Source organism: Sus scrofa, chromosome 11, assembly GCF_054392235.1.
Source record: "Sus scrofa isolate SSC_HxYL_T2T_F1_AM1 chromosome 11, Sscrofa_HxYL_maternal_Yorkshire_Landrace_v2.0, whole genome shotgun sequence".
NCBI lineage: Eukaryota > Metazoa > Chordata > Mammalia > Artiodactyla > Suidae > Sus > Sus scrofa.
Genome location: NC_139393.1, coordinates 72,238,868 through 72,254,135, shown reverse-complemented (window position 1 = coordinate 72,254,135; position 15,268 = coordinate 72,238,868). Strand labels below are relative to the sequence as shown.

General features: G+C 43.9%; 1 protein-coding gene across 2 annotated transcripts in view; it reads right to left on the bottom strand.

The window, feature by feature from the left end:
* Positions 1-12,190, bottom strand: part of CLDN10 (claudin 10) — a 120,407-nt gene extending 108,217 nt beyond the window's left edge. Inside the window, exon 1 of one of the 2 annotated variants that reach the window (XM_021065095.2) lies at positions 11,800-12,190. In XM_021065095.2, the coding sequence (XP_020920754.1) occupies positions 11,800-11,956 (157 nt within the window). In that variant the 5' untranslated portion in view covers positions 11,957-12,190. Of the gene's footprint in view, positions 1-11,742 lie in introns of both variants that reach the window. The other variant, XM_021065094.2, reaches the window with a different exon arrangement.
* Between the last annotated feature and the right edge of the window lie 3,078 nt (positions 12,191-15,268).

Sequence of the window (15,268 nt, the reverse complement as noted above, 5' to 3'; positions counted from 1 at the left end):
CCAGATCAAGATTCAAAGCAGTCTTGAAGGCTAGAATTGTGGGTTGGAGAAAACAACCACAATACTAGTGAACTCATTTATTGGCTCATTAAATCTTTTTCATAAGGGAGGTATTATTATCACCCTCATTTTACAGATTAGGAAACTGAGACACAGAGAGATTCAGTAACTAGACCAAGATCACACAGCTAGTAATGGTAAACCTGGGATTTGAACAGAAAGTCAGGATTTAAGTTCTGTGCTCTGGAAAGAGGAAGGAAGGAAACTGATCATTATGGAGTATTTATCATGTGCTAGACACCAAGGTTCACCCAAGGGAAAACTTAGGAAGCTGGAAGACCTGGGAGGAGGTCAGATGATTTAAAGTGTGACCTGGTAGATGATGATGGGGGTGGGTATTTCTAGGCACTCCCTAGGCCTGTGAGAGGCATTTGAGGATGAGACAGGAAGCTAAATTTTCTCTGTAGACTCCTGATCCATATGAATTACTTCCTACAATAGCGTGATGAACAACAATGTTCAACTCTTCCTGTTCAGTGGATCCACATACCTACCTGTGGAAATATCTACATATCTGTCTGTGAAAATCTTAGTCTGTCTTTTGACTCTGACAACGGCAATGATGATGATGAGGGGGTGTGTGTGAGTGTGTGTGTGTGTGTGTGTGAGAGAGAGAGAGATGTATAGAGGTGTCTGCATGGTGAGAGCTTGTGTGGACATGCAATTGGCTATCGAACCCCCTGCATCTGTGTAGGTGCATCTATGTGCCCACGTGGTGTCAGCACTCTGGTGTGAATCGATTTTTGATTCTAGCATAATTGAGCACAAGCTGAATGGCTCACCACCCTGGGCAAAGGCAGACAGCCCCCCACCCGCGCCCCGCCCCAGCACTCCCAGTAAAGACTAATGAAGTCACAAGAAACGGAAGCAGAAAGAGCCCTGCAAAGCAGAGGCGGTGTTGCGGCTCCCCAAGAATCTGCGGGCGCCCCTACTGGACAGCGTTGGAACTGCAGCTGGGACGGGCGATTTCCTGAGAAGGGCGCTGCAGTCTCTCAGTACTGACTTGAATCTGGGATAGAGGAAGTCAGTAGGATAATGTGGGTATTTTCCAAGAGGCTGTAAACGGATTCCAGATAATTTTCTCATAGTGTCTGCTGGCTTCTCTTTGTGGTCCTACCAAAGCCACGACTGACTGCATTCCTGATGCACCTGGGTGGTGGATGTGATTCCTGTTTCTTTCCTTCCCGCCCCCTTCTCCCTTCCTCCCACGCTCTCAGGGCTTGGAGAGCTGCTCCAGTAGTCCTTCCCAAGGCACAGGGTGGGAGAGAGCATGTTCCGGTGAGGAAGCGGAACCAGAGCAGAGGAAATGGGTGAGCCAGCAGACAGAGCGGGCAGATCTGGAGCTTAGAGTTGAGAGCAGACACTGGGTCAGGGCTGAGTGGCCAGGCAGCCTGGAAATAGCAGGTAGGACAGTCATAAAACATATCTGGTGCCTGGATCCCAGATATCAGCCAGCAGAACCAATGAGAGGTCTGAGGTCCAGGATTAAACAGGGGTGTGGAATCGGCTGAGGTCCAGGAGCTGGGAGGCTAAGCAAAGCAGGAGGAACACAGAGCCTGGGCACAGGGCCGAGGAAGGGTCTGCACCACTGCAGCAGAGAGTCAGCTTCGTGGAGATGTTTGCAGGAGTCCTAGAGAGCAGGCGCAAGTCCCCAGACATGATTAGCTGGAGGTTTGCTGGTAAGATTAAAGAGAGCATCTGCTGAGGTCAGACAGGGAGAAAATAGTTTTCGTTTCCCTGCCCACCTTGCCCAAAGTCACATTTTGTGTTCTGCAGAAATTCAGTCTCCCATTAGGGTGACTGGTCTGATTGTTATACATGGACTATATTTGGTTTGTATAAACCAAAAAGACTGATCCAAAGAAATCCAGTTAAAGGCAAGATTTGCTCTCTCGTAACCTCCCAGCCCCCCAGCACTTAGCTCTGTCTGTGTCTGGATTGAGGAGTCATTTCTTCCTCTGAAGGGCTGGGGGCATAATTCCTGGGTTTGCTTAAGACCGTTTACAATATCAGTTCAAGAAAGAGAAGTATATATTTATTATATTAATTCTAACAAACATCAATATATTGATTTAGATATAATAACATTACTATAACATGTATATTACCATGTTTACTACATTAACTCATGTCCCCTTCCAGGCTGTGAACATCTCCAGGGCAAAGACAGGTCTTTTAATTGCTTTGTTCCCAAGTGCCCAGCATGGAGCCCAGAGTTGTCCAAAAAATATTTAAGTTGATATGCAAGTAAGGAATATCGATATTTAAATATTTATCTTTTTACATGTTCACAAAATCTTGGATCTCAAACTGGAAATGCCTTTAGTGATTACCTAGTGTGTCTTCCCAGCCAATGCAGGAATTATTTCCACCATCTTTTTAGCAGAGGATCATGCGCCTCCTCTGGATATTTCTAGTCGGTTCTTTGTGGGACAGCCAGTTCCAGTGTTGGGCAACTCTGATGGAAATTTCTTCTTCATAGTGTCCCTGAATATGTTTCCCTAGTAACTTCTACCCAGTGGTCCTGCTCATCTTCCCACGCCTCCATCCCCTACAACCTTACCCACCATGTTCTTTTCCTTTTGTCCAAGCGAAACAATTGCCCATGTGCATTTATTTTAAGACCTCTCATCTTCCTAGTTACCATCCTCTCAAATCTACAAATGTGTTTATATTCATGTCCCTTAGAATATGGTGTTGAAGACTAGCCCTATTTGACTACAGAATATGGGGGGGGGTGTGAGAGATATTAACGCTAATTCTGATATACTTATGCTATTTTTTTTTGTCTTTTTGCCATTTCTAGGGTCGCTCCCGCGGCATATAGAGGTTCCCAGGCTAGGGGTCTAATCGGAGTTGTAGCTGCCAGCCTGCACCAGGGCCACAGCAACACGGGATCCGAGCCATATCTGCAACCTACACCACAGCTCACGGCAACGCTGGATCGTTAACCCACTGAGCAAGGCCAGGGATCGAACCCACAACCTCATGGTTCCTAGTGGGATTTGTTAACCACTGAGCTATGACAGGAACTCCTATTCTTATGCTATTAATGGCACTTCAGATTGCATTAATCTTTAAGGCTGCTACCTTTTTAAAATTAAAGTATAGTTGATTTACAATGTTGTGCAAATTTCTGCTGTATAGCAAAGTGACGCAGTACACACACACACACACACACACATTCTTTTTCTCATACTATCTTCCATCATGTTCTATCCCAAGAGATTGGCTATAGCTCCTGTGCTATACAGTAGGATCGCATTGCATATTCATTCTAAATGTACTGTTGGTTTTTATTAAACATCTAAAACACAGAGTTTTTAAAAAATTAAATGCAAACTATTCTCTTTCATTTTGTCCAACTGATTTTTAAAGCCAGACATTAAGTAGAGAATCTGGTTGCTTGAGACCATGGTATGTAACACGGAGCACCATCCTGGGAAGAGGGATGGACCTCAGGCTGGGACCTGCTCTGCCGCCAGCTTTCTCCTCCACTGCCCACACACATCTGGGCAGGAGACTGGGCTCATCTGTGACCCTTTCATCCTCATGAGTCACCAAGTTACATGTTTCATTGATTCTGCCTCTAAGAACCTTCCTTGTCTGTTTCCACCGCCGTTCTCTGGATGCAGGTTCTCACATGAAATACCCAGGATCTTTCTAAGATGCAAGTCTGCTCGAAATGTTTCAGTGGCTTCCAGGTCCTCCGAGACAAAGTCCACATCCCTTCATAGAGCTTAAAAGGTCCCTTTGCAAGTTCCCCTTTATCTGCATCTGCAGCCCCATTTTTCACCTCCTCCTGCACATCCCTCGTCTCGGACTTTCTGATGCACTTGCTCTTCCCCGATGATGCACGTGGCTCCTTCCTGCCTTGAGGTCTTTGCTTGTATGTGCCAGGCCTTGCTAGGAATGTTCTATACATATTAACCCACTTAATCCTACTGCCACCCCCTAAAGTAGATAATATTACTCCCATTTCACAGATAGGGGAGTTGATATGTTAAGCATTTTGCCCGGAGTCATGCAGTTAATAAGTTGTAGAGCTGGAACAGTCCTGTAACCTGAAATGCCCTTCCTCTCTTTCTCCCTGGCTAATTTCTACCCATCTTTCAACACAGCTCAAGCATCAGCTTTTCTGGGAAGTCTGCCTACCCGCTGAATTTAACCCCAGAGAGCACTTATCAATCTGGGCTAGTCGTTTGCTAAATGTTATCTCTGTCTAAATAGCACAGGCCTATGTCCTTTCCTTCACTGAGTCCCCAGAGCCTATATTCTATGCCAGGAATCTAGGGAGTGCTCTGATGAAAGGAACTCATTGACAAATAAGCAAATTAACTACTTACAGGATTCTTTCTGAAGTTGTAGTATGGTATCATAGCCATGTGCCACATTGTCAATTTGGGGTCATCTGTAATGTGTACAAAAATCTGGCCAAAGCTTCATGGTAGACCAGCTGTCTTCTGAAAATCAGCTCCGTTATCCTGAGTTTATTTTTAAGAGCAATACTGCTCTCTGAAGTGCTCCAGAATTATCGAAAAATGCACAGTGGCGGAAAGGTTTAAAACTGCTGATCCCCGCAGGCTCTGCTCCTTGGAGCTCCTCCCCTCAGGAGGAGAGTTCTCTGTGAGTGACGGGACCTGCGGGGGAGACTCGAGATCGCCCGCTTCCCGCACATGTGGTCCGACCGGCAATGAGCGCGAGAGGACAGGGGACCCTGTGACAAATACACCTGAACCTTTCCTGCACAAGATGTATTCACCACGAGAAAACAAACGCTGAACCCAGCTAAGCCTGAGATGCCGTAAAGGGGAGGTGGAGCAGCACAGCGCCTGCCTCGCCCACCTGCCTATGCAAACACCATCAAAGGGTCCCGGGTCCGTGGTGTACTCACTGCATTTTCTTATTGTCTGCGTTCTCCACGCTCTGGCATCTAGGACCTTGCCGTGACAGGGGAGGGGACGGGGAGATGGCCCTCCCAGGGCTAGCAGTGTCTTAGCGACAACACACATGTGCAGCTTTCCTGGCAGGTGAACGAATCCAAAGCCCACACCCCAGGGACCTCCTTCCCGAGCTCTCACACATTGAGCTACTGTTCCTCTGCCCTAATCAACCCCAAGCAGGTGCCAGACAGCTCAGTGAGGCTCTTGCCCGTGTCTCCTGTCAGTCCGTCTGCCTCCTGACCAACTCTGGTGCTTCCTGACATGGTCCTGTGTGGTGACCCAAGCCTCCCTCTTCTAGGGATCTGTGAGTGTAAACCTTCTCCCTGCGCGACAGCACTTCACGTCTATGTCTCTCCATCCCTGAGGAAGACAAACTCCAGGGACATTTAAAAACACCTGCTAGTCTATTTAATGCAATAAGATTCTTTGCCTTGACCTTCCTACAAACTTTCGAAGTCTGTGACTGGATATCATCATTATCATCTTATAGATAAAGACAGACAAACAGAGTGAATTTGTTTGTTTTTGTGTGACCTCATCCAAAGTCACACAAAAAGTTAATGGCAGAGCTGGAACTTAAACATAGGTCTGGGGCCAGTACAAAATGCTGAACAATCCCCCATAAGTTCTATAGATGACCATACAAAGTTAAAATTACCTTCTCCTGTGAGTCTGAGTTAATTTGTCTGTAAAATGGGGATTTTAGAGTATTATCTTTTGGATAAATATGACATTTTATGTGAAAGTACTTTATAGAATACAAATATGAGTCAAATCAATATATTTAACTGTCACAGAGTTTTTCCCAGTCCTCAGGGCTAGGAATATTCAAATAAACTTTGTTCTTTTTGACTGCCCAGCATATAAATACATCCTAGGTTTGGTGAAGCTCTACTTTCCACCTTAGAGCCCAAAGGGGGTCATTTTTCCCCATTTCCAGCAGATACAACATGTGATTGACACAATGAATTGACACAATGAATATCTGTGGGGAGAAACTGACTTCTAAACGAAGTGTGGTCTTGCCTGTTGAGGTACAGCAAGTCCTAACCTGTAGGATGAGCATTTACTGTAGTTCAAGTGCATAATAGCCTTCACACCATCATACATATGACATGAGATTTGCTACAAGGGAGCAGAGCATCCTTCTATTAGGTTTTGGATTCCAGGAAGCAGCTCCTGCAGTCCTGGCTGGAAACACAGGTGAAGCAGAAGTAACAGTCACCTTCCTACAGTTGAGAGGTCAGCCCTCCAGCCCTGTATTCATGGGAATGGTTGCTGCCCTTTCTGGTGAGCAGCTCTGTATCTGGCATTGCAGAAGGCACTTTGCCTGGCTTATCTCACTTCATCACCATTTCACAGGCAAGAAAACTAAAGCACAGGAAGATTGAGACCCTTAGTGAGTAAGTGGTGAGTCCATCAGACTCGAAGTCCAAGCTCTAAGCAGGATTTCTCACCTTTTAATGGGCATGAGAGACACCTGGAGATGTTGTTCAAGTGCAGATGCTGAGTCCCTGGGTCTGTGGTGGTACCTCAGGTTCTGTGCGTACAGCGAGTTCCCAAGTTGTAGAGATGCTGCTGGTCTGAGGACCATACTTCGGGAACCAAAGCTCTAACTGGTCTGCTGCTTGAAAAGTGCTTCTTGAATCCTGCCATAAAAAATACTCAAGGCTCTTTTACCCTTCTAGGCACTTCCCTAGGGCCTCTCCCTTTATCAGGGCTTGGTGACAGAGGGGAGATTCCCTCTGCATCTACTAAATGCTATGATTTAACTCAGTAATGATTTCTTTTTCCATTTGTTCAATCCACACAGCTGTACTGAGAGCCTGCTAGGAGCCGGCCACAGAGGTGGGTACCAAAGACATCAGGATAAATAAGACAAGGTCCTGGCCTCTAAGAGAGGAGCTATTGATGGACAAGCTGTCCTGCAAACCTCTGGTGCTTCCATGAAAGAAGGATTCCAAGTCCAGTCATGGGCTGCCTTGGCTACAGGGCCACCCTCACCTCCACAGCATGTGGACGTGTTTCAGCAGGTGTCCAAGTCTCTTGGCACAGAGATATTTCATGGTAGTTCATTCTGTCCAGACTCTACTGTGAAAATTCCGTTGACCCACCTTGGGTCATTGATTATGTCAGCACACATATAAAATGATGCCATTTTTATTGGGATAAGAACACATCAGATGTTTCTTACACTTATTTTTGGGGTGGGATCCACTAAAAATAGTTTTTCTACATGCTTTTACACAACTTTATAGGCATTTGGAACAAAGCAAGAAAATAAATCTAAACTAAAATTCACCTTAGTTTTATTTAACAAAATTAAGTCTCAGAAAGCAGTCAGAATCTTAGCAAATGGACACCTGTCCTGAGATTAAAGGTAAATGCCTTCTAAAGGTACTAAGATCTTTCAAATATGTTATTTTTGAAGCATCTAATTATTGAGTCAACTTTCCCTCACTGGTACTCTAATTAGTTTTCATTTATTATTACTGTTGTCTGAGATTTATTTACTACTGTAATTTAATTGTGGCACACATTTCAAGCAGGAAGAAATCTAATGTTATGACATCAGATGGCTCCCAACTGTTCCCTATGTGAGAATAAACACCCACAGAAGCCCCTTTTCTTTAGCAAAAGCCATTCCTTTACCCCACCCCATGACCTGGCTGATGAGGGAATGGGGTGACAGGTGAAGGATGGGGAAGTGAGGAGAGGAGGTTTGAGCTCCTACAGGCAGCCAGCATCATGTGACCACCAGCTTCCAGAACAGCCTTTGGCTTCATTCAAATGAAACCCAGCATCTTTACTTGGGTCCTATGGTCCTTTGAGGTCATGTAGACCCATCTCCACTCAGATGCAGATAGGCTTCTAAACCCTCAGCCTCACAGGAAGCCAGCAAGATAATAGATAAGAGGAGAAAAAAGAGGGAGCCTTTCACAGCCATCACTTTGGTGAACTTCTACTGCAAGGAGGTGAAGGATTGCAAAGCTCTTGAGGGACCTTCAGGTGGAAACACACTCTAAGGGACTCCTGGCGTCTAGCTCTCTCGACTGATGGAGGAGGAAAGTTATGAATGAGGCACAGAGAGCTTCAAAACCAACGTCAAGGTCTTGCAGTTAGTTAATGAGTCAGAACAGGAAGCTCCGTCTGCTGATCTTCCCTTCTGACGCCTGAGAGCACCTCCTAAATCCCTCCTCAGTTCGCGCCACCCCAGGCTTCCTCCAGGAATACAGTTTTTCCCTCATCACAAACTCTCTGCCTCACTCATTATTTTGTTCATTCAGTCATTTTGCAAACATGTATCTGGAGCCCGCCATGGGCCAGGAGCACAAGGAGCACATCACAGACCAGGTCCCTGCCCTCAAGGGGCCCACGATTCAGCTTCAGTCTCTCCTGGGAGCCATGCTTTCCAGATCCAACCTTCCCCGTCAGAAACGCCTGCTGCTCTGCCTGTGAGACGGGCTCTGCTTCCACAGCTACAACGTCTCTACTCACATTGATGAGAGAGAAAACCAAAACAGAGCAAGAGACACAGCCTAGAGTGGATATTGCATCTAAAGACAATGAAGTGTTTTTGAAATTGAGTCAAGAAACTTTCAGATCATAACAAGGACTGAATTTCAAGTGTCCCTATGATGGTTTCCTGAAATTGGTTCCACAGAACTGTAGTTGAAGGGGGCTTGTATTTTTTAGAATAACTGTAAATGTTCCTTGTCCAAAGAGATGCTGGCTTACATCAAATCTATAAAAGATGTAGTCACTATTAATCTAAATGAGTCCCTAAAACAACTATGGCTATACTGGGACGTGTAAGAGGGTTAGTAACAATGAAGTTACGTAACTGGCAAGGAAAAAAAACTCTGGCAGCTTACAAAGGTTTTCTGTTTTTCTTTCCTTGAAGAGGCTTAATCTGGCCCAAATCTAAGATCTGTCTCAGGTGGACAATGAAGGCTTAAATTGTTTATTATTTTAAAATGCAGCATAACCACTTCCATTCTTCTTTGGCTTCTGGGTTCTTTTCTCAGTTTGGAACCACTTAATGTTTGAGAGCCTGATGGCATAGAAACTTTCCCAATGCCTCACTGTTACGCTTTCAAGCAGGAATAAAGAAAAAGCAACCAGTATCATCAGCAGTGACTCCATGTGAATGCGAGAGTTCAAATTTGTCCATTTCCTGGGGAAATAGGAATCAGTGTTCCAGATGTTGAATATCGATTTTGTTTCTTTTCTTTCTTTGCATTTTTAGGGCCGCACCTGTGGCATATGGAGGTTCCCAGGCTAGGGGCTGAATGAGAGCTGTAGCTGCCAGCCTACAGCCACAGCAATGTAGGATCTGAGCCGCATCTGCGACCTACCCTATAGCTCTTGGCAATGCCAGACTCTTAACCCACTGAGCAAGGCTGGGGATCACACCTGCGTCCTCATGGATACTAGTCAAATTCGTTTCTTCCGAGCCATGATAGGACCTCTGAATATCGATTTCTGTAGTAACCTGGGTCTTTGATAAAGACTTTGATTCAGGATGAAGAAAATGGAAAGATTATGTTAAATTAACCTCACAAATGCAAATGCATGGTAAGTAGACAAGGTTTTCTAATTTTTCTCTCGTGCGCAGGGTACCCAGCAGACAGAGAATACATTATTCTTACTTTTGAGAAACAAAATCAGGGAGATAAAGGGTTATGAGTAGAATATTTTTGGACCGCCATCAACGCTGTTTAGTCACAAAATTCCTAACTCCATGTTTTCTAAGATGCATTTGGGGAAGTAGCTGTTGAAGTCACAACGGAACTCTAACTTGGTTCACTTTAGAGCTAAAGTTGAATGCCGATTTTTCACAATAACTAGGCTTCGTTGGGAATAGAGAATGAAGGATAATAAGACAAAAAACAAACAAACAAACAAACAAACAAACAAAAAAACTTTTCAAAAGGATGAGCCCAGTAAAGAACAAAGAAATCCACTTACCCACATAGCATAACTTCTATTTGCTGCCAAGATGGACATGGGCCAAGAGGTCTGGGGATGGCAATAGTGTCTCCAGAACATTCTTCTCCTTTTATAACTTTCCCTGCACCTAGGGAAACCTTCCATAGTAGAAGGAATGCTTTTGAAATATCCCAAAGTACATTTAAAAATTGGGATGGAAGAGAGACTAGCACTGATTCCTCTAACGGGTGTCTAGGAAGGTCCAAGGCCTTTGAGGACCTAACAAATGGGTCTCAAGCGTGAACACTTCCTTGATCATTCGAAGCTCCTGGCTTTAGCTAAGTAGTCTCGCTTTATCCTCTGGCACGCGCTGTGGACTAATGACGTGACTACTTGACACAAGATCCCATAAAATATTATGCTTTAGTGACTTCCTAGTTAAAATTTTATTACATTTTCTTTATTGGGGTCAAGGTACAGAGGTACAGTTTTGCCATTTGATTGTGAAACGTCTCTCTCTCCCTTTTTTTTTTTTTTTTTGTCTTTTTGCCTTTTCTAGGGCTGCTCCTGCAGCATATGGAGGTTCCCAGGTTAGGGGTTGAATCGGAGCTGTAGCCAAGCCACCAGCCTATGCCAGAGACACAGCAACGCGGGATCTGAGCCACATCTGCCACCTACATCACAGCTCACGGCAACACCAGATTCTTTAACCCACTAAGCAAGGCCAGGGATCGAACCCACAACCTCATGGTTCCTAGTCAGATTCATTAACCGCTGAGCCATCATGGGAACTCCTGAAAAGTCTCGATGTTACAAAATTCCAGGGGTAATTTTTAACACAACAAGAGCATGGCGTGTGACAGATTTGTAAAGATATCAGAAAGCAGATGCCGATATTGATCTTTATCATCCTATACAGGCAAATAGCAAATAATTGTTTTCCTGAAGATAACCCGAGGTATGAAAAAGCCCTTTTTTAAAAAAAGTATAGTTGATTTAAATAGTATACTCATTTTCAGATGTACAATATAAGATTCAATATTCTTATAGATTATACTGAAAATGCCTTTAAAATTTTCCCTCTTTAAGAGACACATGCTTGTAATAGTTTCTAGTATGCATAACATTGAAAGCTTGTCTACATAGAACTGTTTAGTAAAACCTAGTAACAAAAAGTGAAAGTTCACGGGCATTTATTTCCTTTAACTGCCTCTGCCATTTTATCACTAAACAGGATTTTTTCAAAAATATGAAAACCTCTCTAGAACTTCCTCTCTCAACACTGCCCATCTTTTCATGTTCCTATCACTGTGAATATATATTTGAATGTATACACGTGCGAATGGATTTCATGCCTGGATGGCCTGACCAAGTACAGGGATTTAGGTCAACGTATGATTTCCTGACAATGTGTGTCTGTGTGTGCACACGTGTGCGTGTGTGCGCACGCGTGTGTGTGTGTGTGTGTGTGTGTGTGTGTGTGTGTGTGTAAGGGCATCCTCCATGACACAAGGCAAATCCAAACTAGTTTGAAAACAAGACAGTCACTTCTACTCTTTCCTCTAGAGTCTGTTATTCATCTTAGGTATTTCTGAAAGATCCATAGAGTTATTCTGAACTTTCCTTCGCGAAATACAACACAGAATTGAATTCTTTCAGCCACCATTCCCACACCCCGTAGATCCTAGGCAAAGGCTGGCACTAAGGCTAAGCACTGAGTTAACAGCCGACTGTACACGGACGCTCCAGCACAGGGAGGGGAAAGGCGACATTTTACTTCTACCCCAAACAGAACGATTATATTTACCTTCTACTTTGAAGATGGTAAAGTGCGGTCGGCAATGGAAAGAACCCAAAGCGTTACCTGCGCAGTTCATCCACAGACCCTGGTAAACCCAAGTGGCCGTGATCACCGAGGATGCGCGCGTGGTGACTTTCCACTCGTTGGACGTGGTGGCAGCGACAAGAGCGCCAAAGCCCCCGACGCCGAACACCAGAGCCGAGATCTGCGCCCTGGACATGCCGCTCAGCCGTCTCCCGGGACACTGTCCAGAATCGAGGCCGCGGTGGTCTAGGCATGCAGCGGACAAAACCCGCTTGGACCAGTGTTGCAGCAGGTTAATGCGGGTAGGTGACAGCACTTCATGCTCGAGTGGCCTGGGGAAGGACCGGGATTTCGGATAAAGTCTGATTTACCGATGGCATTTTACAGTAGCCTAAGATGAGCTTTCTAGCTTCCTACATGGATATTTACTAAAACCCTGTAGACGGATTCTAAAGGTTTTGAGTTCGCAGATTTTTTTTTTTTTTTCCTGGCACAGTCGTTAATGCTTAATTTTGTAAAGTCTGAAGTTTAACCAACCATGCAGGTATCACAAAGTACAAAATATAACAGTAACAGTTAAGGCTTCCCTGACCCATTGCTTTAGTTTTGCTTACTTCTGAGTCTTTATGTAAATGGAATCATAGTAGGTCTCCTTCTGTAACCTATTTTTCATCCATTATGTTTGCGAAATTGGTCTGTGCTGAGGACTAAGCTATCATTCATTATTACTGCCGAATATGGTATTTCATTAAATGAATGTGCTGCAGTGTATCTGCTTTCCTTGGAGATGAATATTTATGTTCTCCCCCCAACCTTCCATGCCATCAAAATTGAAACAGCTAAAAACATTCGCATGCATTTCTCCTTGTGCACAACTGCAAGTGTTTTTCCAGGGTGAATCCTAGAAACAGAATTGTTAGGATGCAGGAAATACCCATCTTCTGGTTTCTAGATGATGCTGAATTGCTTTTCTGACTCCGTGGCCACAGCCCTATATACCCTCCTGCTACCACTGGCTGGGTCTCCATTGCGCTACTTCGTAACACTTGGTGTTCTCAGAATTTTTTTTTTTTTTTTTTTTTTTGGCCAGACCAAAGGCCTATGAAAGTTCCCAGGCCAGGGATGGAATCCAAGCCGCAGCTATGGCCAAGCAGCAATGCCAGATCCTTGACCCTGCGCCACAGGAAGAACTCCTCAGAATTGCATTTTTTTTTTCTTTTTCATTTTTCTTTCTTTTCCAATGAATATAAAGATACCACATTATGATTATTACTTTGTACTTTCGGATTACTAATGAGGTTGAGCATTTTTTTGGGTTTATTAGCTCACTTTCTTTTTTTTGGGGGGGGGGCTTCTATCTTTTTTTAGGGCCAGTCCCTGGCATATGGAGGTTCCCAGGCTAGGGGTCCAATCGGAGCTATGCTGCCGGCCTAGGCCACAGCCACAGAAACTTGGGATCGGGGTGGCATCTTTGACCTACACTAAGCTCATGGCAATGCAGGACCCTTAATCCACTGAGCAAAGTCAGGGATTGAACCCGAGTCCTCATAGATACTAGTTGGGTCTGTTAATTGCTGAGCCACAAGGGGAACTCCCTGACTCACTTTTTTTTTTTTTTTTTTTTTTTGCTTTTTAGGGCCGCACCCAGGGCGTATGGAGGCTCCCAGGCTAGGGGTCAAATCTGAGCTGTAGCTTCCAGCCTACACCACAGCCAGAGCAACACAGGATCTGAGCTATGTCTGCAAGCCACAGCTCATGGCAATGCCAGATCCTTAACCTACTGAGCGAGGCCAGGGATCAAACCTGCATCTTCATGGATCCTAGTCCGGTTCGTTAACCGCTGAGCCATGAAGGGGACTCCTTTCTTGCACTTTTTAAGGTTTTTCCCCCACATTTTACTTTTTCTACTCTATTAAATTGGAAGTTATATACTATTTGTAATATTTAATGGTTGCTCTATAAATTGTAAATGATATTTAATGTAACATGTAAAATTAATCATTATGTTTACTCTTCATCTAAAGAATACCAGGACCTTAAAATGTTTAACACTAATAAATCCTCTTCCAGTCTATGTTATTACTTTATTTCTATGTCGTTTAGTTTTCAGACCCCCAAATTAGATTTTTTGCTCCATAAATGTTTATCTTCTTCTTCCTAAAGTCTATTTTTTTGGGGCTGTGCCCATGGCATGTAGAAGTTCCTGGGCCAGGGATTTTATTTTCTGTGTTTCAGATAATGTATTTACTCTGTGCTTGCTTTTGGCAGATGATTTTGCTAGGTACACAGTTGTAAGTAGACAATTATTTTGACGTAGCACTTTGATGATATAAGTTCATTTTTTTCAGTTTCCATTGTTGTTTTTGAGAAATCGAGAGTCTAATTTGTCATTTCTCTGAAGATTAATCTATATTTTTTCTTTGGCTAGTTTTAAGATTGTCTTTGGTTATGGCAATTTCATTAATTTTCTAAGTGCAGATTTTAAAAAAATCTTTGGAATTTACTAAACTTCTTGAAAGCAATGATTCATATCTGTCATCAGTTTTGGAAAACTATTTGTCCCTTCCCTTTCCAGACATCACCTCTGTCTCTAACCTTTCTTTGTCTCCTTTTTTAACTCTGATAAGAACTATTTTTTTTTTTTCGTCCTGTGTTTCAGACTTGCTTTAATATTTTTTATCTTTTCATTGTTCCATCCTGCATTCTGGGTATTTTCTCAGACATCTGTTCTGGGTTTTTTTTTTTTTTTTTCTTCAGCTATATATAATCTGCTGTTAACCTATCCAGAGTTTCTAATTTCTTAAAAAAAAATTTTTTTTTTGTCTTTTCTAGGGACGAACCCGCAGCATATAGAGGTTCCCAGGCTAGGGGTCTAATCGGAGCTGTAACCACAGCAACTCGGGATCCGAGCTGTGTTGCGACCTACACCACAGCTCACGGCAACGCCAGATCCTTAACCCACTGAGCAAGGGGTTAAGGATCTGGAACCTCATGGTTCCTAGTTGGATTCGTTAACCACTGCGCCTCAACGGAAACTCCAAAATTTTTTTTTTATTTTTACAGCTACTCCATGGCATATGCAAGTTCCCAGACTAGGGATTGAATTGGAGCTGCAGCTGCTGGCCTACGCCTCAGGCTGCAGCAAGGCTGGATCCTTTAGCCACTGAGTAATGCTGGTGATTGAACCCACACCCTATGTCAGGTTCTTAACCCACTGATCCCCAACGGGAACCCATAGAGTTTCTAATTTCAATTACTCTTTTTAAAAATATTTTACTTTTATTTTATTTTTTTAGGCTGCACCTGTGGCATATGAAAGTTCCCAGACTAGGGGTTGAATTGGAGCTGCAGCCTACAGCAACTCGGGATCGGAGCTGTGTCTTCAATCTATACCACAGCTCACAGCATTGCCAGATGCTTTACCCACTGAGTGAGGCCAGGGATCAAACCCATGTCCTCATGGATAGCAGTTGGATTCCTTACTTCTTTACGATAGCTGAGCCACAAA